The 20,364-nt window shown below is 41.7% G+C and overlaps 2 protein-coding genes across 2 annotated transcripts; one reads left to right on the forward strand and one right to left on the reverse strand.

Moving 5' to 3' along the window:
* The first annotated feature begins 216 nt into the window (after positions 1-216).
* SAP30 (Sin3A associated protein 30) lies at positions 217-8,362 on the forward strand. The gene is made up of 4 exons (XM_017816557.1): positions 217-546; positions 1,865-1,987; positions 4,629-4,727; positions 6,810-8,362. The coding sequence occupies exons 1-4, from the start codon at positions 241-243 to the stop codon at positions 6,930-6,932; spliced, it is 651 nt and encodes a 216-aa protein (XP_017672046.1). The 5' UTR covers positions 217-240; the 3' UTR covers positions 6,933-8,362.
* Positions 8,363-8,916: 554 nt separating this feature from the next.
* SCRG1 (stimulator of chondrogenesis 1) lies at positions 8,917-18,942 on the reverse strand. Its single transcript, XM_017816558.1, has 3 exons — positions 16,503-18,942; positions 12,078-12,338; positions 8,917-10,557 (listed from the first exon to the last, which is right to left on the reverse strand). The coding sequence occupies exons 2-3, from the start codon at positions 12,311-12,313 to the stop codon at positions 10,503-10,505; spliced, it is 291 nt and encodes a 96-aa protein (XP_017672047.1). The 5' UTR covers positions 12,314-12,338; positions 16,503-18,942; the 3' UTR covers positions 8,917-10,502.
* Between the last annotated feature and the right edge of the window lie 1,422 nt (positions 18,943-20,364).

Genomic DNA, 20,364 nt, shown 5'->3' on the forward strand with positions numbered 1-20,364 from the left:
GGCCCGCGGGGCTCTGCCGCCGCTGCTCCGGTAGTCGCGGGGCTTAGGCAGCGGCCGCCGGCGAGGAGAGCCTTTCCCGCGACGTGTGGGCCGGCCGCCCTTGAAGGCGGCCAGTGCCTCGGTGCCGCCGCTGAAGGAAGGCGGGCAGGGAGCAGAGGAGCGCCCCGCCGGGCCGCGCCGCCTCGCCGGGGAAGTTTGGTGCGGGGCGGGATCCCGCCAGCCGCGGCGGTGGCGCCGGGCATGAACGGCTTCGCCCCCGAGGAGGTGACCCAGCGCGGGGCAGACCCCGCCGCTGCCGCCGCGGTGGTGGGCAATGCGGGCTCCGCCGTGGAGGTGCCGCCGCCTCCCGCGGCGCCGGGGCTGGGTCCGGCTGCCGCCGCGGGCTCGGCGAGTGCCGGGTGCGCGGGCGGCCCCGGTGCCGGGCAGCTGTGCTGCCTCCGGGAGGAGGGGGAGCGGTGCGGCCGCGCCGCCGGCAACGCCAGTTTCAGCAAGCGGATCCAGAAGAGCATTTCGCAGAAGAAGGTGAAAATCGAGCTGGACAAGAGCGTAAGTCCGGGAGGGGAGGTCGCGCTGGGGCTGCCGGCGGGGCGGGTGGACAAAAGACGCCGGCGGGTCGCTGCATCCGTGGCTTAGTTGGTTTGGGGGCTTTCAATAAAGTTTAGTGGGGGCTGGGGGTGTTTGGCGGCAGGGAAGTGTTCGTTCCCCCTTCCCCCCCTTTTCTGTAGCACGGCGGAGTTTAGCTGGCGCGGCAGCAGCACTCCCTGAAAGTCCTCTCCCTCCACGGCGGGGGGAGCGCCCGCCTCCCCTCCCTGCTCCTGGGGCCCCCTCCCACCCCAGGAGCCGCGGGCATCGGCTGCTTGTCCCCCCTTCTAGCCGCAGCGGGAGGAAGCGTGGCCGGGAAGCGCTGGAGCGGAGCGGAGCCTGCATGGCTCCCGGCGCGCTAGTTTGTCTGTGTTCCTGGCTAGGGCCGCGCTCGCTGCTCCGCCTCGTGTTGCAGCGCCGCACGTCTCTCCCCGCGCCGCTCTGTTCTCGCTCGGCAGCCATCAGGCGCCGCGCAGCGCGGTTCGGCTGGGCAGGGCAGGGCAGGGTAGGGCGGGCGGACCCCCGGACGCGAGGGGCGGCCGCCTTTCAGCGCGGTGGGACGACCGCGCGGCTCGGAGCGTGTCCGACCTGGCCCGGTGCCGCGGGAGAGCAAAGCGGGGCTCCAACGCGCGGCTGCCGCGGGAGTGCCCAGCGCCCCGGCCGGGGCTGCGTGTGCCCCGGGGGACCCCGGCCCGGCGGCACATCGCGCTTCAGGCCGGACACTAACGCTGCCCGGGCTCTCATTGCCCTTAAAGGACGCGGGCCTGGAATGCAGGGCTGGCACGCGCCGAGATCTCCCGCAGCGTGCAGATCCCTACAAAGAGAAAGTTGTAATAAAAAGAAAGAAAGTAAAAATAAGTGTGTTGCGCGACCGCGCCGGGTAGCGGAAGTAAAACAAGGAGGGAAGGATATAGATGAGGAAATGAGAGTCGTGTTTTTCCTCTCCAGAGGACAACTGGAAGCTTGTTTTTTGTTTGCGTGCTGCTCGGCCCCCGCGCTGCGATGAGCGGGCGGACGGACGGAGGGCTGTGCTCGCGTCTCCACAGCCTGGCACTGCTGACTCGGCCGAGGGCAGCATTTCGGCGTGCTCTGGGCCCAGGCGGTGGCAGCGATCTGTAGCGCAGCACTCCCTCTGTTTAGAGGAAGGCAGTAGAAAAGCTTCCTTAACCCAGTTAACGCAGCTTTGATTACTGAGGGGTTGTCTTTCTACGCGCATTTGTATCTTAAGTCTGGGAGATACACTGCATGGGTTTGATTGAAAGACGCCGTTTTACTTTTGTAGGCAAGACATCTGTATATTTGTGACTTCCACAAAAATTTAATTCAGAGTGTGAGAAATAGAAGAAAGAGGAAAGGCAGCGATGATGATGGCGACTCACCAGTGCAAGACATCGACACTCCAGAGGTAGCTAAATAGTGTGTTTGTTTGGTTTTTTTTCCTAATTGCTATGTTAAGCTTGTTTTTAATGACTGCTGAGTCTGCACCGATACTGCTTCCTCACTTTTACAGCTTTTCTTACTCTGGGGCATGTGGGAAAGGGAAGACTCTTGATTCACACTGTTCTTAATATAACAAAATTTAACTGAATTTTATGCTATATTTTCTGGTTAAACTATGCACAGTAGAATGAACAAGAGTCTATTTTTAAGTGATGGTTCTCTCAGAAATCTGCTGTTTTCAGCCTTTTCCTTCTTAGCGCTTCCTCTCCAGAGTGGTACTTTGCCACGTACCAGCAAACTGTCTTCTGTAGGAGCTGACAGCTTGAAGGGAATTGCACCCAGGACTTGGGATATAAATGCTTCTCTGCCCCGTCCGTCTAGTCCTTTCTTCAGTGCTAAATGTGTTGCAGATGGCTCTTGGCAGTTACTCCATTGCCTTAGTCACAGTTAAACCCTGAAAGTTTAACAACGGTGGCTCTTTGCTTCTACACCATTGGTCGGGGGAAGAGCCATTTGGAGAGCTATGCTAGGAAGGAGTGGAGAAATATGGTGGGTTTTCAAACTGTTTTTTCTACTGCAGATCAGTGAAACCTCACCCATTTAAAATAAGGGAACTACAGCTTTCAGCCTTTTCCGTAGTGTAGTGGGAGAGTCTTGGCACCTAAGGCTCTCTTTTTCCTACACGTGATCTGGGTTATTTCTACTACAGCATGGCTTAGCAAGTGCTCCTCAGTGTATTAATTTTGAGTAGAGGCTGTCATCCCTGCCTGTCCCTTCTGAGAGGCATTGTTTAAGCATTCTTCAGAAATTGCTCTGTAAGTGTTAATTTAATGGCATCCTTGTGGTCAGCATCTGCAGATAGCAGCAACATAAGTGAGGAAACTTTGTACAGGAATCTGCACTTAAAGGAACGTGTCTCCAGTCTGAAGGTTCTGGCTAAGAGGATTTTAGGGGATTGAGAGTAGTTTGATGTTGGGCTCTGTTGTTTGTCTGTTAAATATCTGGAATTGCTTCTTGGAAAGTTCTGTCTCAAGCTAGTGCTCTATGTGACTTCAGGTAGATCTCTGACACCGTGTAATTGCAACTCTTCTGCAAGCCTGTTTTGTTTTTATATGCCAGAATTATAAAACATGACACAACTGATGGATATCTCCAGAACAAGAAAATGAGCTTTTTTTCTTAACGGTACTACTACAGGGAAGAAAACTGGGAACTGTTTTTGAGGAGTTTCAGCTGGCTGTTTGGATAAGAGCAGTATGTTCATTCCACGTAATTACTGTATGTCTTAGACGCCTGTTGGCCGTTGACCACCTTTATTTTTAATTATTCTCCAGTTTAGTGAGGAAAAAAAGTATCATTCTTCTGAAGACTTGAAGGCCCTCCTCTTTCCTTCTCAGTCTTGACTGTCTTTACTGGTTAGAAGTAAAGACAGTCTCTTCCCCTACAGGAGGGGAAGAGACTCCTGTGGTACTGGTAGCTTCCGAGACCTGCTGAGAAGCTGCTGCTGCTCCTCTGCACAATGCTCTGGGGGTGGGTTCTCCACTGTGACTTGGGGAGTGGAATTTAATGCCACAAACTTTAGAACATCAAAGGACACTCATCCTTTACCATGCAAGGTGCCCTCACCTCAAATCTGGCCAGGTTACCAAGTATGCAGGAGCACTGCTGTTTTCAGTATTCTATAGTGAGGCTGTTAAAAGAATTTAAAGCAAAAGTGAGCGCTATCATCAGTCTTTAAAGTAATGAGTTTGGAGAATACATCTAGTAGAATTTCTCATTCAACCTGCTTTCTCAACTTGCTTTCCCACTCAGTCATCGGATTAAGCTCTTATGTTATCTAAGAGAATGGGGGGAGGTAAGCTGTAACTGGGAGAAGTGACTGTTGATCAGAGGTCATGGGATTCAAAACTGACGGAGTACTGGATTAAAGCAGTGTGTTTGTATCCCTAAGAGGACTTCGTGCAATTCTCTCAACTGTTGACGCACACTGAAAAATAGTTCTGGACGTTTATGCCCTTGCACATGAGTCCTGTATTGTGCTTATAGCAGGGATACTTTTGGAGAGCAAGAGCAGCTGTTTTCTTTTCTCACCTTAAGCCAAGAAAACTTTGTACTGCAGACTTTTTCCTGATTCTAATATGTTCTCTTTCATGGTGCAGATATGCTGTGTCTTGCATGTAACTTATTTAAGATTTAATGGCTGAAATCACATTATCGGGGCTTCCTTTGAGTCATCATCTTCATAGATGTTACATGAAAGTTGTTACTGGACTTTCTGTTATTGTACTTGAACTGGGGAACAAACAAAACCCCCATAACTGATTAAAGTACATTAATGAGTTCTAAATACTGTCCACAGCTAAAGGGAGGCAGAACCATGCTCAGTAACAATAAAATGCTCTTGAACTGAACTAGGCTGTTTTTCTTTCTGCTGGAAGGTGCAGGGTGGAGTTTGTTTTTTGTCAAAATGACATCTGCTGAGCTGACTGTTTACCCTTGAGTATCTGTGAGATTCCAAAATGTTTTTGAGAGGCAAACTGTTAATGACTGAATCGTTTTCAGTTACATTAGATTGTTTTCCTCCCCTTCCCCATCTTTTCTTCTAGGTTGATTTATATCAGTTACAAGTAAACACACTTCGAAGGTACAAAAGACACTTCAAGCTACAGACCAGACCGGGACTTAACAAAGCACAGCTTGTTGAAGTATGTATGAGTGTTTTTCCATAATAGAAAATGCAACTTGCTATGGCATGTGGTTTTCTATGCGATTTGATCCTTGCATAAAGTGCCTATATAATCTGGATTTTAGGAGAACAAAAGGGAGCTGCTTATCTAGCTTCCTTCATTGGCTGTAGCTCCTGAGCCAAGTAAATAAAAAATAGAAGCTCTTTCCAGAGGAGGAACTCTTTAACTTCCAAAAGGAGTGTTTGCTGCTTAAAACCACAGTGTTGAGTTGAAACAGGAAGACGATGTGCGTCCCTCTGAGTATCATAGAATTGTTGATTTATTGTGTCTGTACATCAATCACAGCTTTACCTGAAATGCCCTGCTGAAAAGAAGTAGAAACTGAGAGGTCGCAGTGAAGTTCTTGTAAGGTTCAGACTTTGCTTTAAAAAGCTGGTTACTGCAACCATTGGTGTTTCTGTACATGTAAAGTACGGAAACCTGAAAAAACATGCTTCTCTTGATAATTCTGTTAAAACCACTGGGGTCTGCTCTCAGAAAAATGGATTTTTATGAAATTAGGGTTTTTCTTACCAGTATTTCTAAAAATGCTGAAGCTGTGTGTGAGTAAAGCTGTACATAAGCATCTTTGCTTCATGTGAGTGCAATTTTAAAGGAATTCTTTTGTGCTGCAGAGATGCAGTCACAGCATGTTCGTGTAAGTATGTGGAAGAGCTGGTGATCTTCTCTTAACAGGGAAGCATAGCTACTGTTTTTTTCACTTCTGTGCAGTGATACACTCAGCTGTGTTTAAGTGCAGACACACTGTTCATCTCTCCCTTAATCTGTTTGGATTAAAAGTAAGGTTTTTAGCTGTACGGGCAGTCTCAAGGCTGAGCTGTAAAAGAATAGTGCTACTGCCACTGTGTGTAAGAATGCAGCATCAGTCTTCAGTTTTCCTAAAAGTAGGTTAAGGTGCAGCTAGCTCTTGAATTAGCAAGACTGTGAACTGAAAAGGCACAGGCAGTTTTTGTTCTGCAAAACTGTTGTTTCTAAGAGTCTGCTTTAGGTACATCTCATGATGCAATCTCATGATTGCACTAGTTTATTCTTGTGCTACATGGTGTGCATGGGCAAAGCTCCTTCTGTCACATGCTTGATTTGACTGACCTGCAAGTGATTGTGAACCATAGCCACAGGACTTCCTTAGTATACAGTATGTGTGATTCCTTGTAACCTGTCCTAACATACAAGAGACACTGCTCTAGCTGTTACTTAAAGTCCACTTCAGAGGACTCTGTCAAACTGCTTCTTTCTGGATGTTTTTGGGGGTAGAGTTGAGAGGGCGTCCTAACTTTTTAATTAGGCTAAATGCATCTTCTTATATCCTATGGTAGTTAAATGAGTAGTCCAGTGTTTCTCACTTGTTAATTTTAGTCTACCAGCCTGGCAAAAAGCCAGAGAATGGACTCAAACTGGTGTAATATTTTGCATATTTTCTTTTAAAGCTGATGTTCATTTTGATGAAGGAAAAGACTTCTGAAATGACAGAATTGATTCAAGAAGTGTTTACAGATTGTTATATTTTAGCAGTTACAGCATGGTGAATTTTCACTGAAAGCTCTGTTTGAAGAACTGAATGTTCAATTATAATTCTCGAATATTCTTGTATTAGTTGTGTCTGTATGGGATTTGATGCAGACACAGACCACCCCCTAACCTGAGTGAGCAGTAGTGTCTCATATGTGTGCTGTCACTGCCGATATTCTATGGTCATTACCTGCTTTGTATTCAAGCTTTAACTAAACCAATTTAATGATAGTCCCATTCTTATTTTGATATGTTTGGGTTTTTTTCCTGGAAAGTTTCAGGACTTTTTACTTTGCAAATTAGGGTATAGGCTGCTAGTTCTCAATATCTAGTTCTCAATAAAATGGTTCCTGTTTACCTTTTTTTATGAATATTAAAAACTTTTGAGGAAAGGCAGCTTTTCCCTTTTTTGCAAGCTTCTTGATCAGTCTTTCAAACTTTTACGTAATACATTTAAATCTGAATCATCAGTTTCTGTATATAACCTGTATATAAGTGGTTATTTAATTTCCTTGCATTCTTCCTTTATAGATAATTGGCGGCCATTTTAGGACAATTCCAGTGAATGAAAAGGACACCTTAACATACTTCATCTACTCGGTGAAGAATGACAAGAACAAACCAGATCTAAAGATGGATAGTGGGGTTCATTAGGCGGAAAAGGTTGGGACTCAGAGACTCAGGCCGCAAATCAAAAGACTGAGGTTTTGTTGATATGCAGAAGCTTTCTTTGTAATTTTTTTTCTCCTGAGAACAATTGTCTCTGTTTTATTTTTCATAACCTTGCTGATTTGTTTGAAAACCATCTCTTATGAAACAAATTTCCTCAGCAAAAATATTTTAAATAAATATCACAGGTATTGTTGCTCGAGTGGGTGTGTCTGTAACTTTAGTGAGTTGGACTTGATGATCCTGATGGGTCCCTTCCAGCTCAGCATATGCTATGATACTTGTATCTAATAGTTAAGCTTTGAATTATGTAATAATATTAAAATATTTTTCAATTAAAGTGTGCCAAGGATATATTTATGAATGTACTTAAAGTTCTCATAATGCAATGCCTTTAATTTAAAAAAAAGCTGTAGCAGACCTGGCAATAGGTTCTTTTTCGTAAGGTAAAAGGCTTTAAGTGACAGTTCCAGTAGTTAGCTGGGCAGAAATGGCTGAATAACACTTTCTTTTCCCCTTTGGAAACAAGAATTGATGGAAGTTTTTCTGATTTGTTTATTCACTTTGTCCATGCTGAGATACGTGCTTCCCAGCTCTGAGGCCATCCTACTCCTATATTAAAGTGGAAAAAAATGCTGTTCTCAAATTTCAAAGCTGTAAGTACGGATGAAGAGACTGCTGCAGCTTACTGTGCTGAGAAATCCTTCAACTCAGTAAGAAATCCTTTAGCTGCTGACTTTTCCATTCATCTACATGGACTGCTGCTAAGAACTTAATTGGAGAATGAGAGTCAGAGTCTGTGCGGGGTCAATACAGTATCTTCTAATAGGCATACTGTTTCTTTTTCATTGCATGCATCAGCTCAGGCTTGTTTAAAAAGAATGACAAACCCTCACAATAAAACCAAAACTTCTGGTAACATATGAGAAAAATATCCAGCAATACTTATGCTTTCAATTGAGTGTCTTAGTAAAGTCTGATGTTGAAGATGGTATTACAAATGACTTCTTGTATTATCCTTTTAACTATTGTGCCAGTCCAAATGTGTGGTGTATGGAATATCATTTCTTTCTGCTTTAAACTGTGCACATAGGTTGAAGAAAAAGCTGAGGGAAAATAGTTTTCATCTTAAAGCAGAGGAGGACACAGCTTCAGCTTGTTCAGTAGGCATTAAATTGCAACTCCTAACCTTATCAGATGTTTATAAGCTTTTTCTTAATTTGGGAAAAATGAAAAAGCAGTATGTCCATGGTCTAATCTGCTCGATACTTACCTTGTGAGGTTTTTTTTGAAAATTACTACTTTTCTGGCATCACTGCAACTAAGATGCTTTACTTTGCTTTTTTTGACCTGTGATGCTTGCATAGAACTGAATGATGGTAAACCCTAATCTCAAACTGGCTGTCTTCCCAGTATCTCTCAGTGGTGTGATTTTTTCGTTGTACTGTTTTATGTATTTCCACAATACAGTTCTGCAATGCTGGCCTAAGTTCAAGATGGTTAGTGATATCTAGCTAGTGACGGCTAAAATTGGTGCTCCTTTGAAGATAATGTTTTCATGCCTGTTTCACTACAGAAACTGTAGATTTGTTTCCTAAATATCCTTTGCACAAATTCAGTTTCTTATCTTCAAAGTGCAAGTTGCACAAACAGCCATGGAATCTAGTCATGGATAGGGCATCCGAATGGTAAAGACTTTTTCTCTGTGCATGATGGGGTTGAATGTTCTCAGCTAGGCCTGGCAGGACCTAGGTGAGACCTGGCAGGACCTAGAAGAAGTTGTGTGAGGGAAGGAGAGGAACAAAAACAAGTTTCTATGGGAAGTCAGTGTTAAGGTAGTAACTTAAGTGACCCCGTCCTGCTGCATGTGTAAAGTGGCAGAACTTTGTTCAGTGGATTATGGATTTTTCAGGAGTGGTGGAAAGAAGGTAACTAAAAGCCACCAACTTTAGTAGCCAAATTTGCATTTGCCTTAATTTTTTCTTGCTGCCGCTGCTTTGGAAAGCTGTGAATGCCAGGCATATGCAACATGACTCTTGTAGAGACTAGATGGCACAAACAACAGAAGTTACATACCCTAGAAGCTTATAGAGGACTTTGAACAAGAGCGGTTACTCTATGCTTTGTTAGCAGAGCTCTGATATCAGATATTTTCACTGTGTTGCCAGATTTATGGGGTTTATTTTACTCTTAATTTGGTTGGAAGCCCAGATGACTCAGGAATAATTACACAAACAAAGCTTTAAAAGCCCAGTGACACAAACAGTTTAACAGTCAGTAGTGCAAAAATAGTACACACAGATTTACTTGAGACATTTATTATTGGCAGTCTATAATCACCGCCCTCAGTATCCAACCCTTGTTTGCTAATAGGAAGAAAAACAGTCATCCAGATATTTCATACTGGCATGTGAAGTAGCCTGGTAAACTAGTGGTAGCAGTTTGATCTAATGTGTAAGATTATTAAGTGAATAATCTCCACTTTTTGAGTGGAGATGACTGAGTAGTTACTTCAGTACTGCATACCTTCCACATCACTGACTTGATACCTAAAGAGCCTTTCTGTGTAAGGCAACAAGCCAGGTTTACTGCCTGTAAGCGTGGCTTGTTCAGGTGGCTTTCCTTAAACTTATACAGTCTCACTTATACATACTCAACACTTGCCAATACAGATTGCAGTATAAGTGAAAAACAGCCAAAAAAATTGTCTCTTTCTGTCTATTGCCTAGCTATCTCTTAAATGTTAAGATGATTAGCTCTATGTCTTCTCCTCTAGCTATTTCCTTACAGGGCTAGCCTAAAAATAAAAAACCAGCATTTTAACTTAATTCTGGGGTATTGTATTTCAAATAAGGCTTGTTTAAAAAAATGTACTGTTCTAGTATTTTAAACGTTCAATGTTAAGATTAAATAATTTAAGGTTTTACAGATCGCACAGTTAAGGCAGGTGACCAGTTACACTTAATTAAGACCTAAGACCATTTAATACTATTAATGTCAGTTTTGACTTTTTTTTATTCCAGTGGAATGTTTTCAGATATGAAAATACATGGCTTTTGTATGTGTATATATTTTAAGATGCCTAAATAGAATGTGGGAACCTGTCTGCAAAAGTACCAGGGACTGAGTAGCTTCAGCTTGAAAAAGCATTGAATGTGTGATGGCAATAATGCAGTAGGAGGCTGCACTGCTGTAGGTTGCTGTGAGAGTCATGTTCCTAATGATGTGAAGGCTTAGGCTTGAAGTTTCTTCATCCAGACTAGTTGAGAATATTGTGCTGAGACAGAAGAGTTGCACTTTTTGCTGGGGTATGCGTATTAATATGCATTAAGAGCTTGTACAATCTCTTAAACCGTTGGAAATTAGGTCAGCTACCAAATTTGAAAGAACTTCTTACGTGCTTGATATTCCATAAAGGCGTAGAAAGGAAATTTTTCTACAGTGTAAAATGAGGCACCGTTTTGTGGTTAGATTGTGGTGGTTTTGTTTTTGCTCTTGAAAGCATTATTACACAATTGTAGAATGATGTCTGTTATCTTCACCTGCAGACTTGAATCACTGACTGTTGCAGGGGATCACAAAAGATATCTTTGGTCCAAAGAAAATATCCCTGAAAGATATGATCAGATATTTAAATAATTAGCCCATTGGTTTATCAGAGCTTTAACATGACATACATTTCCCATTGTGGATATTTTTTAGTATATGTTGGGGTATGTGTGGGATTACTATGTGTGTGGGAATGTCCTTCCAGCAATGCAAATGCAACTGCAGATCTGAATGAAGATACTGCCTTTCTACCTCTGCTGACCTGGTTTAGAAGTGGTGACAAAACTTTCACTGACTGACTAGATTGCCAGAACTCCACCCTGGTATTTTAGCTTTGAGAAAATAAACTTACCAAATAGATTATATTATCAAAATAAAGGACTTTGGCATGTGCATGCATACTGGTTTAGTGCAGTTTGTCCCTAGAACAGACACGCAAAGAAGGTCTTATGTAGCTCAGGATGTGGAAGGAATACTTTTTTAGGTATTTTTGTAGTCTGCTCAAAGCTCAGAGGTTGAAGCTAAAAACTCCCAGTGTGCTTCACAGTGAGGACACCATATCTGATTTTAGGGAAAGTGAAAGATGGAAAAACTTATTGAAACCCTGCTCTCAGTCTGAATGCGAGATTTTTAGCTTTAGAAGTCTTTCGCACTTGGTTCAACTTGTCTCCCCTACAAGAGTGTTGAAAACTTACCCATTATTGGATTTTTAGGGAGCGTTAAGAGGAGCAAATATAAAAAATAGTTTTTTCTTGCCTATATAATACCATCACATTTTAGTGTCCCTGAAGTATTAATAAGTTTTGAACTGTTGTTATTTCTAATCCAGATATACTGAAGAAAAGATGTTGCTGAAAAGCTGAATGAAATAATACCTCTTAATACATTTTATTACTTAAAACAGGTATGGGCTGGTGGTGGGTTTTTTTAAGCCAGTTATGTTTTTTCTGTTTAACAACAACAAAACGCCCATGTTCAGTGAGAACGTCACTGTTAAGCTTTGTCAGCAGTGCCAGAAAACCAAGGAAATGTAGATGTTCTGGGGCTAAATCTTTTCCCTGCCTTACAGGTATTTGCGAACCTCTGTTCCCCCCATCTGATTTCCTGCTGTTAACAGCTATCTTTACAGAATCATTTATTCAACTGACATATGTACATATACCTTAGAATATCAATACTGTTCTTTTCCGTGGAACAGAAGTCAAATAGTTTTGATTGTGGTCTGAAAACATCTTCATTGCAAAATGCTGTGGATAAGGATTTCATGTAGTTGTACTTAGTTTGGATCAAACAGGAGTTGAAAGCTGGGTGATTTAAATGCTGAATTCCCCCATACTAGGACAGGAAGGTTTACAAAATATGCTAAGCAAGTCCTATGTGAGCCCCTGAAAACCAAAACCTGAGATACTGACAGCATATCAGATAATTGGCTGTATCTTAATATAATTTCAAGCCATCTGAAGTGATTAATTTCTTTAAAGTGGTAGCTTATTCCACCTGTGGAAACTGTAAAATGATGGAAATATAATGAGCAGTTGTAAAAAAACTGTATGAGTTTACATGAAATAAGTATGGTCTTACTTTGGGCAGCAGAGCAATTCATTCAAGTTGCAGTAACAGATCACCTCACAGCCCTTCCCTTCCCAAAAGTGATCTTGCAGAGTGTCATCAATTTGTCGAAGGTTCTCCATGCCTTCGGGGATGTTGTGACAGTTGTGGTCTTTGAGGGCCCTCTTGTAACAAGAAGGGCGGTGGGAAGGCACCGTGAGGGTATCCAGGAGGGTGCTCAGCAGAAGCAGGGCTGAGAACATCTTCATTTTTGCAGCTTCCCACAGCAGGGTGCTAAAGAGAAAGGAGGTACGTGACACAGGTATTACAGCTGAACAGACCTCTCTCAGTTTGCTTCCTTACTTACAATTTTTTCTTTTTTTCCTTGTGACGTTTTGGAAGATTGAGCATGAGTTCTGGAGAGTGTTTTCTCCTAGGAGGTAAATAATATTGCAGGAGAATTGATATTCATTACTTTCTGTACAACCTTGGAAATCCTTTCATCAGGAATTGAGGCTTCTGATGCTGGCAATTTTGTTGTTTCTTTGGCCTCTCACCTTGAGAAAATTGCTTTGAGCTGGCTGCATTTTCTCAGTGGTGTAAGTGATTCTATTGATTGCTGCCAAACCAGGGGAAAATGTCTGGGTGTGTGTCCTTGCCTTCCTGGCCATTTTGCCTGTCAAAACAGGAGTCACTCACATAAAATTAATAGTATCCTTCCCCATCGAAGTTGTGGAAAAACTGCTGGCTGATTGAATCCTCTGTTATGGGCTGCTTGAAAAACTGAAGCATTATACAGCTGAGAAAGCTGAAGCTCTCTGCAGTGGTGCCAAGTGCCACTGTCCTGGACTGCAGATTCAGATATGATACTGCATTACAGAGAATTTTTTTTTAATTGGTTTTTTTTTTTTAGTATTGCAGACTGCTTAGTTGAGCCTTGCTACTGCAGCCCATTATGGCTTAATTGGCTTTTTAAAAGATGGGATAAATTATCCCTTGCAAAACTCTCCTGCTGGTGACTAGGATTTCCATCATCTTGTTTAACACTAGTTCTGCTGTTCTTAGCTGCTTTGCACAGAGTTTGACCATGCCACAAAGCTTTGGATAAGATCCTTGAACTTGGCATTCACTTTTAAATTAACATTTTGAACCATGTTTCAACCTAGACTTCATTGTATTAGGAGAGAGAGTGGGTGTTATACCTTTCCTCATGCTTGAACAAAAGGGATCTGATATCTTACTGAATTTAAATGGGAATTCTGCTCTTAAAACTAATTTAAAGCAATGACCAGCTCTGCTGAGCACTCCCTGTGTGCTTGTTACTGTACTTGTGTTGGCCTCAAGGAAGCCTTTGCCATCCTTCATCCTGTTGGCACTTCAGAGTTGATCCCCTGACATGCTGGCATTATGGGCCAGCCCTAGTCTTTCTTGTGGGGCTGCAGATTAGAATGCTGTAGGCTAAGCCAAAAATAACAAGGCGTAAGGCAATGTCTGATCAAGGACTATCAAAGGCCATGTTAAGATGGCAGAGCTATTATCTGGTTAAGTTAAAAAATGAGGTATGCCAGCTATAGAAGTCAATTAATAGAGTCCTATATGAGTTATTCTGTGAAAATCTTGAGATCACCCTTGAAAAACAAACAATAAACTTTTAAATCTATAATTTACAGTATTTTATAGTAACTTTTCTTGGATAGTTATCTTGGCACCATAGTTGTCTTGCTTTTCTTCCATTTCTTCAGCTAATGAATAACATGCCAGGGACTATTAGAAAATCTGGGAATTTAGATTCATATTAGGGATGACACCTCAATGCTCTCTGGTTTTGTTTTAATATTTAAATTTGGGGGTTTTATAAACATTGGTATTTATATTTAGACTTGGTTTTTTTGAGCACCAGTAGCCAAATAAAATATTAAAAAGTGGCCTATATACTAAAGAACATGGCTGAAGTTAAAATAAGCTCTTGTGTATTTTTTTAACTTCTGTTGTAGAAGCAAAATTCATGGAATAATTCCTTTTAGTTTCCAACTTGTATGGGAACTCTTGACTAGAATACTCCTATAAACGATCAGTAGTGGAGCCTTGGGGATCATGGTATCTTGCTCCTGTGTACTTTTTTTTTTATTATTATTATTTCTAATAATTCAGGTGATCTTTCCCTACCTGGAGTTCTGCTGGAATGCTCATTTGAATCTGTTGCCAGCTGCCTATCTCCTCAAAATTTGGAGGAATTCACTCTGTCCTGAGAATGGGCAGATTCTTTACTGTCAAATTGCTGGATTCAAAAATCATGACCTACAGTTTACGGTGATTCTGTAACTCAGTATTTGCCTTGAAATATAAGAAAATATTGCTGTAGTGCATCATCAAGAGTGGGTGTCAAAATCAGTATTAGCAAAGTCAACATGCAGGAGAGCAATGGATAGAACAGCTTTTCTGACAGGTTACCTATGCACCTTACCAGTGTTCAGCACTGTTACTATTCAGAAAAAAATATTTATTATAATTTTGTTTCTGCTTAAATATTTCCTCTGGGGTTTTTTGCAGATCACATAACCACATGGAAATTTTTAGTCGAAAGACCTATCCTCAAAAGTCTGTTTCTTTCCTGAGAACGGTCCCTATTTGCAGATGAAAGATTGCCAAGGACCTGAAGTGTTTCATCTGCTCCCTGCACAGGATCAATGCTGGTAAACTCAGCAGACCTTTCAGATGCAGCATCTCTGTCTGACAAACTGCTGCAACTTCTCTTTCTGAATATGGTTGTGCAGATGTTGGAGTGTCACTGATTGCCTAGGTAAAGAACAGAGCTAGTATGTGTGTATTTATTTCAAAATGGGTGTCCAAGACCTTATCTGCTTTTTTCATACCACAGAAGACAGTCTTTTCTCATAAAACAAGTCAGGAAAATGTGAACAAAACCAATCACTAAGGTGACCAAAAGACTCATTGTTAGCAAGCATTCTCTTATATTTCTTTATTTTATAAAACTTTCTGTCAAGACAGCAATGCCATTCATGCGAAGCCTGACCAGGTTGCTCTATCAAGATTGTATAATTTCAAATTCTAGCAGGAGTAAACCATCTGAAAATACTGAAAATGAACTTGCATTTGCGTAAGTTCTTTTCAGTTAATTATTTTGGTTATTTTGACATCAGGTAAGTAAAATTTGAGACTAAATGCAGCTGGGAGTACAAGTACTCTGAAATACTTTGGAACTTTTTGTAAAGGAAAAGGGTTAGTTTGGGAATATGCATGGTGAGTTGGGAATCAGTGCTGTCCCTACTTGTTCAGCTGAGAGCGTTTGAATTATCCTGCCAGGCAATTTGGCGTCATCTAATCTTTGGATCTGCTAGATGCAGAGATAGTCAGAAGAGACCAAAGAGAAAACCCCAAGTTTCAACCTGCATGTCCAAGAACAACAGGGTAATAGTTCAGTAGGAGCTCAGGTGTTAGAAATAGGGAAAAGAGAAGTGGCACAAAATGTGTATTTTGGCACCTCTAGACATCCTCCATGTTTGGAAAAATACAAATATTTACAAGTTGGTCTATCAACCATTAAATATACCCTTCATTAAATATACCCTTCTTATATCCTTAAGCAGGCTGTGTCTCTAGTTGCTTAATGTTGAAAACAAGAAATACAGTAATTGCTACACTTTTGGGGTATGATCTTTTCCATTCTGTCCAGTGGCATGTGCCAGGTTAACAAGTTGCACTTAAGAAGCAAGTATATATTAAATTTTTTTCCTTTTAATGTTTTGAGTTCAAGAGCTAAAAACATATATTGATAATAAAATGTATCTTATTGTTTTGTCAAGTTTCCCTTTCAGAAACACCTATAAAATGCTAAGTATTTCATATTTAGGTGTGTCAGTGTATGATAGTTAGGTTTATTAGTGCATTCCTAAGAAATCATTACACAAGAGCTGCATAACTGATAATACTGTGAAGAATCTTTTCCATTAAAAAAAAATCCTTCAAATCTATTTTGTTTGAACTGTTGGTGCACTGTAAGGACAGTATCTATTCCACTGAGGTTGAATTCCGTGAATTACTTCTTTGTAATTATCATCAATACCATGATTCTTTCCAGAAACTGTGTTATCATTAAACCCCATTTATTTTTCTTTAAGACAGCAATTCATTGTAAACACACCCCTCTCCATATTCACCAATTTTGCAACATTGAGCACTGGAAGGCAATATAGTATGTTTAATGACCTCAGATGTTAATATGTAGCATCCAACTTTGAAAAAAAGCAAGATAGTAAAAGAATTATTTTGAGCTGGATCATAGCCATGTATCTGTCTTAAATTGCACCTCTTGCCTATGATATAGCAGCTTCTCCCAAATCATCTTCTGCATGTTTCCATATATATTTCTAATTCTGTGCTCTGTAACTAGCAGCAGCAGAACAAGTACACAAGGATAATTTCAGGAGCAAAACGTACCTTTTTCTTCTGCTTCACTCCCTTTCACTTTCTTGGCAGCCGTATCTTTTTAGATGGACCCAGAGAGAGTTAGAGCTAGCGGGGATGAGAAGAGAGAGGGAGGGCTGATGGGAGATGCTGTACAAACAGCCCTTTGTTTGTCCTGACTTCTGCCTGTGACTGACGAGCTGTTCTTCAGCAAGGGGTCAGAGGAAGCTCCAGCAAGGGGTCAGAGGATGGGCTTCAAAGAGCCACCTTTTGCAGTCACTGCCAGCCTTGTCTAGGGGCAAAAAATGAACGTGTTCCTTCTAGCAGGAAACAATTAGTTCATCCAGAATCTGATGCGAAGGTGTCTCCTCACAGAGCAAAGCATAACATTGAGAATGACAGAAGAGGAAATATCCTGTGGAATAACTGTGTCTTGTTTGTCGAGTGTGAGCAGGCTGGAGGGAGCAGGAGGGAGCAGACTTCTGGGGTTGCACAGCCAGAAGAATGTGGTTTCTAGACAGATGCCTTATTTTGCATTTGGTGGAGAAGAGCAGACCTACCCAACAATCTCCTGCAAAGCTTTAATTCTTGACTTTAGGATCCTTTCAATTTTCCGAAACTGACATAATAAAAAAAAATCCTTTCATTATTTTAACCTGACTTCTAGTAAAGCATACTCAGTGATGCCATGAGTTCAGTTCTTTACTGAACAAGTGTTTAATCAAGAGGTAAAGTGTTACATTGAACAGTATTTCAGAGGAAGTTATTTTAGACTAATACAACTAATCAAATGATCTGATACCATAAAAACACATAACGAGGTTCTTAAATGGAGTTGAAGTATTATGTATTAATGAGAAAATAGTCTCAAGGGTGAAGCACGCGTCCTCATATTTCTGTTGTAATTTGACCCTCATTCTGTTATAGCCATCCTGGATCTATTTTGTGATGGGAATAGAGAAGGATGATTGTTGAGCTGTAATTCTTACATTTTCTTGTCTACATTATTTTAATTCTGATATTGTGTTGTAAGAGTTTGGTTTTCTCTATCTGTTGGGCTGCTTCCAGTACAGGGGTTTGTCAGGAGTATCTCTACCTCCTTTTTTGTGAGAAGTGCCTCTGCTCAGCTGGCTCAGTTTACAGTTGGATGTCTTGCTGCTTGTTCAATTTGATTTACTGTATGCCAGAAGTGAGCTAGGGCCTCTGTAAGAACTGCATATTCATCTTCTGCTGCCTGAGCAAAGAGGGGAGGCAAATGGCACAGATGTTTAGAAGCAAACCTTTTGAGACTGAACCTACCTCCTCAAGGTGGTCCCATCCAACTGGGTGTTCCCCCTCTCTGCTGGAGATGGGCAACTTGGAGGGCAACAAGCAGGATGCATGGTTGTACCTCTGCCTCTAATTCAGGTTAGAAACATAAGGAAGGACATTTTTTGCCACTGCTGTTACAGACATAGCAACTTAAGAAGAGAGGGAAGAGATAGCTGCAGGCAGCAGCTGTCAGAACAGGACAGCCTTGCCTTTTCAGGGTGACAAAATGCCTGGTGCTGCCTCTGCTTTTCTACATAAATTCTCTGGTGCAGAGCCTGACCATGGCGGGCCATGCCTTAAATGAGATTATTGTAATGCCTCTGGGAGTACACAGTGTTCCAGGGCAGCATTCTGCTGTGGGAGGAGGCTGTGAGCCTGGTATAGATGTACAGGGGACTTTCTGTATGTAAGCAGGGATAAAACTTGGAAGGAGGGAATGAGAACATATTGTGCTGATGCTCTGTTGAATGCCTTTTTAGTTAATTGCAAATAAACTTTGGTGTTAATGAAGTTTTTATCAGAAGGTGTAATAAAAGTGCATTAGGATTATCCCCTTGCTGTCTATTTAACTTCTCTTGTGTTTTCCAGGAGTATCTGTGTTTCCAGAACACATTTTGAGAGCCCTGTTTGGACAGCAGTCCAGTGAACTGATAGTTTTGTATATGAAGTGAAGTGTGTGAGGCATAGTTTTCTTCAGGAAACGTCCTGCTGCATTTTGAGAAAAGACAGTTCTAACAAAGTTGGTGTTTTGCTGGTGATTTGTTTTTTCTGCTCCCTCCGTATTTCCATGATGATGTTTTCAGTCACTGAAAGCTTTGAGGAACAAGAGGAAATTTTCTCCCTTGTAATGCTGCTTCAGTGTAGAGACTGAGAAGCAAACTGGGACTGGGAGGAAGCAAAAGTTGTGGGGAATTTCATCAGGGAAATACAACTCAAGAGGAGGTAGAAGAAGGCTGCTGTAGGAACAGCTAACTCTTTGGGGTGTTAAAAGTGAGGGAGTTTATAGGAAATGCACTGTAAGATGGAGGAGCCTGCAGTGGGAGAAAGCAGTAGCTCCAGATCTTACCTCCTTCCCCCTTTCTCCACTTTGCCCCTGACCCATTGCTGTGGATATCTCTTTCTATATTGACTCTATCTCCCTCCTTGTCTCCAGCCCTGATAGCCTTTTCTTTATTTTTGGTTTCCTTCTGCCTTTCTGCTCCAGCACAGTGTCTCCAGTGGGCTCAGCAGCAGTGTCTGGCACAGGCTGGCAGGGTGCCAGCTGTGACAGAGGGCTATTGAAAATTGCAAAGCCTTTTTTTCCCTACCATGGCATCTGGGAGCTGCAGGAGAACTGTAAGGAAATCTTGCTTTTTCACCTTCCTTCATCTGTGTCGACACAGTAATCTTGAAGTGTGTTTGACTCCTTTTGTTTAGAGGCACTGTTTTAGATGTACACGTATGCCTGTTTCTGTCTGAAGAGGTATGGCAATATTAGAGGTAAGATGCAAAGTAGAGCTGCTTTGGCTTTTTTTTTTTTTTTCCTTCCCCAGGCTGGAGCCAGCAAGAAGTGATGGCCCATGAGGAGGCAGTGGCAGATGGAGGCAGGAGGGGGTGTGACAAGGTAGCAGCAGCAATCCATAGGAGAAAAGTAGTTTTCAAAGGAGAATGGCCCCTGGTAGGGTGAGACAGAAGAAAGAAAAGGCAGCATTGAAATTCAGCTGCAAAAGCATGGCTGTCTCTGACATACAGCATTACTCGAGACTAAATTTGTGTAACATACCCTTAGAAAATGATCTCTTTCATCTTTTTTTTAAAGTACTCTGTGCACTCTAAATGTGCTTTGCATTCTTAATATGAGCCACACAGGTTTAGCTTTTTGCTGTAAGCAAAAAGCAGTTTGCATCTTGTTTGTGTCCTGGATATCAACACTCAGTTCTTTGCAGACTGATAGTGAGAAATACTGATGCATCTCCACTCACATTAAATCTTCTTAAAAGATACCACTTTACCTTCGAGTCAGATGGCTCATTAACATGTAGAGTGTATATGAGGAGATCTATAAGGAGCCTGATTTTGGCAGATGATGCAGTCTAAAACCTGTACTTGAAGATTATAAAGGAATGTAAGTATTGTAGGGATGCATAAAGACCTTGGAGACTTCACGCCAGTAGTAATGACACCATCAGCGCAGCTAAGATATTAACTGCTGTCATCATTTGTTACAGGGTCACGGGAGTAGGTGCCTTGGACTCAATCATCAGCACAATGGATATTTAAGCAAAAATAAAAATCTCATGTGTTTGTTTTGCAAATATACATGTGTAAAACAAATATATCCTATGTTATACCCCTCTTGTAATGTTTTCCATCACTCAAAATTTATGTCAGTCAGAAAAAAGTATTTTAAAACAGTTTTTTATACTTTGTGTAATTTTAATTTTGTGTCCTTTGGCTGCTTGATGATTATTTTTTTTTTTTTTAGAAAATATCTGTGCTGTTAAATACTGTACAATTGCCTTTGCAATTTTTCCATCTGATAACTTGCTTTATACCTTGTACTTGCATTAGCCTGGGGCATTAATCTCAGTTTTCTAGAACACTG

This window comes from Lepidothrix coronata, unplaced genomic scaffold, assembly GCF_001604755.1.
Source record: "Lepidothrix coronata isolate B3197 unplaced genomic scaffold, Lepidothrix_coronata-1.0 Scaffold56, whole genome shotgun sequence".
NCBI classification, from domain to species: domain Eukaryota; kingdom Metazoa; phylum Chordata; class Aves; order Passeriformes; family Pipridae; genus Lepidothrix; species Lepidothrix coronata.

Excerpts from the sequence above, each read along its gene's own strand:
- SAP30 (XM_017816557.1), top strand. The coding sequence starts at position 241 with ATGAACGGCTTCGCCCCCGAGGAGGTGACCCAGCGCGGGGCAGACCCC. Across the intron at positions 547-1,864 it reads AAATCGAGCTGGACAAGAGC|GCAAGACATCTGTATATTTG; the intron begins GTAAGTCCGGGA and ends TTACTTTTGTAG. Across the intron at positions 4,728-6,809 it reads ACAAAGCACAGCTTGTTGAA|ATAATTGGCGGCCATTTTAG; the intron begins GTATGTATGAGT and ends CTTCCTTTATAG.
- SCRG1 (XM_017816558.1), bottom strand. The coding sequence starts at position 12,313 with ATGAAGATGTTCTCAGCCCTGCTTCTGCTGAGCACCCTCCTGGATACC. Across the intron at positions 10,558-12,077 it reads GAATTGCTCTGCTGCCCAAA|GGATATTTTCTTTGGACCAA; the intron begins GTAAGACCATAC and ends CATATCTTTCAG.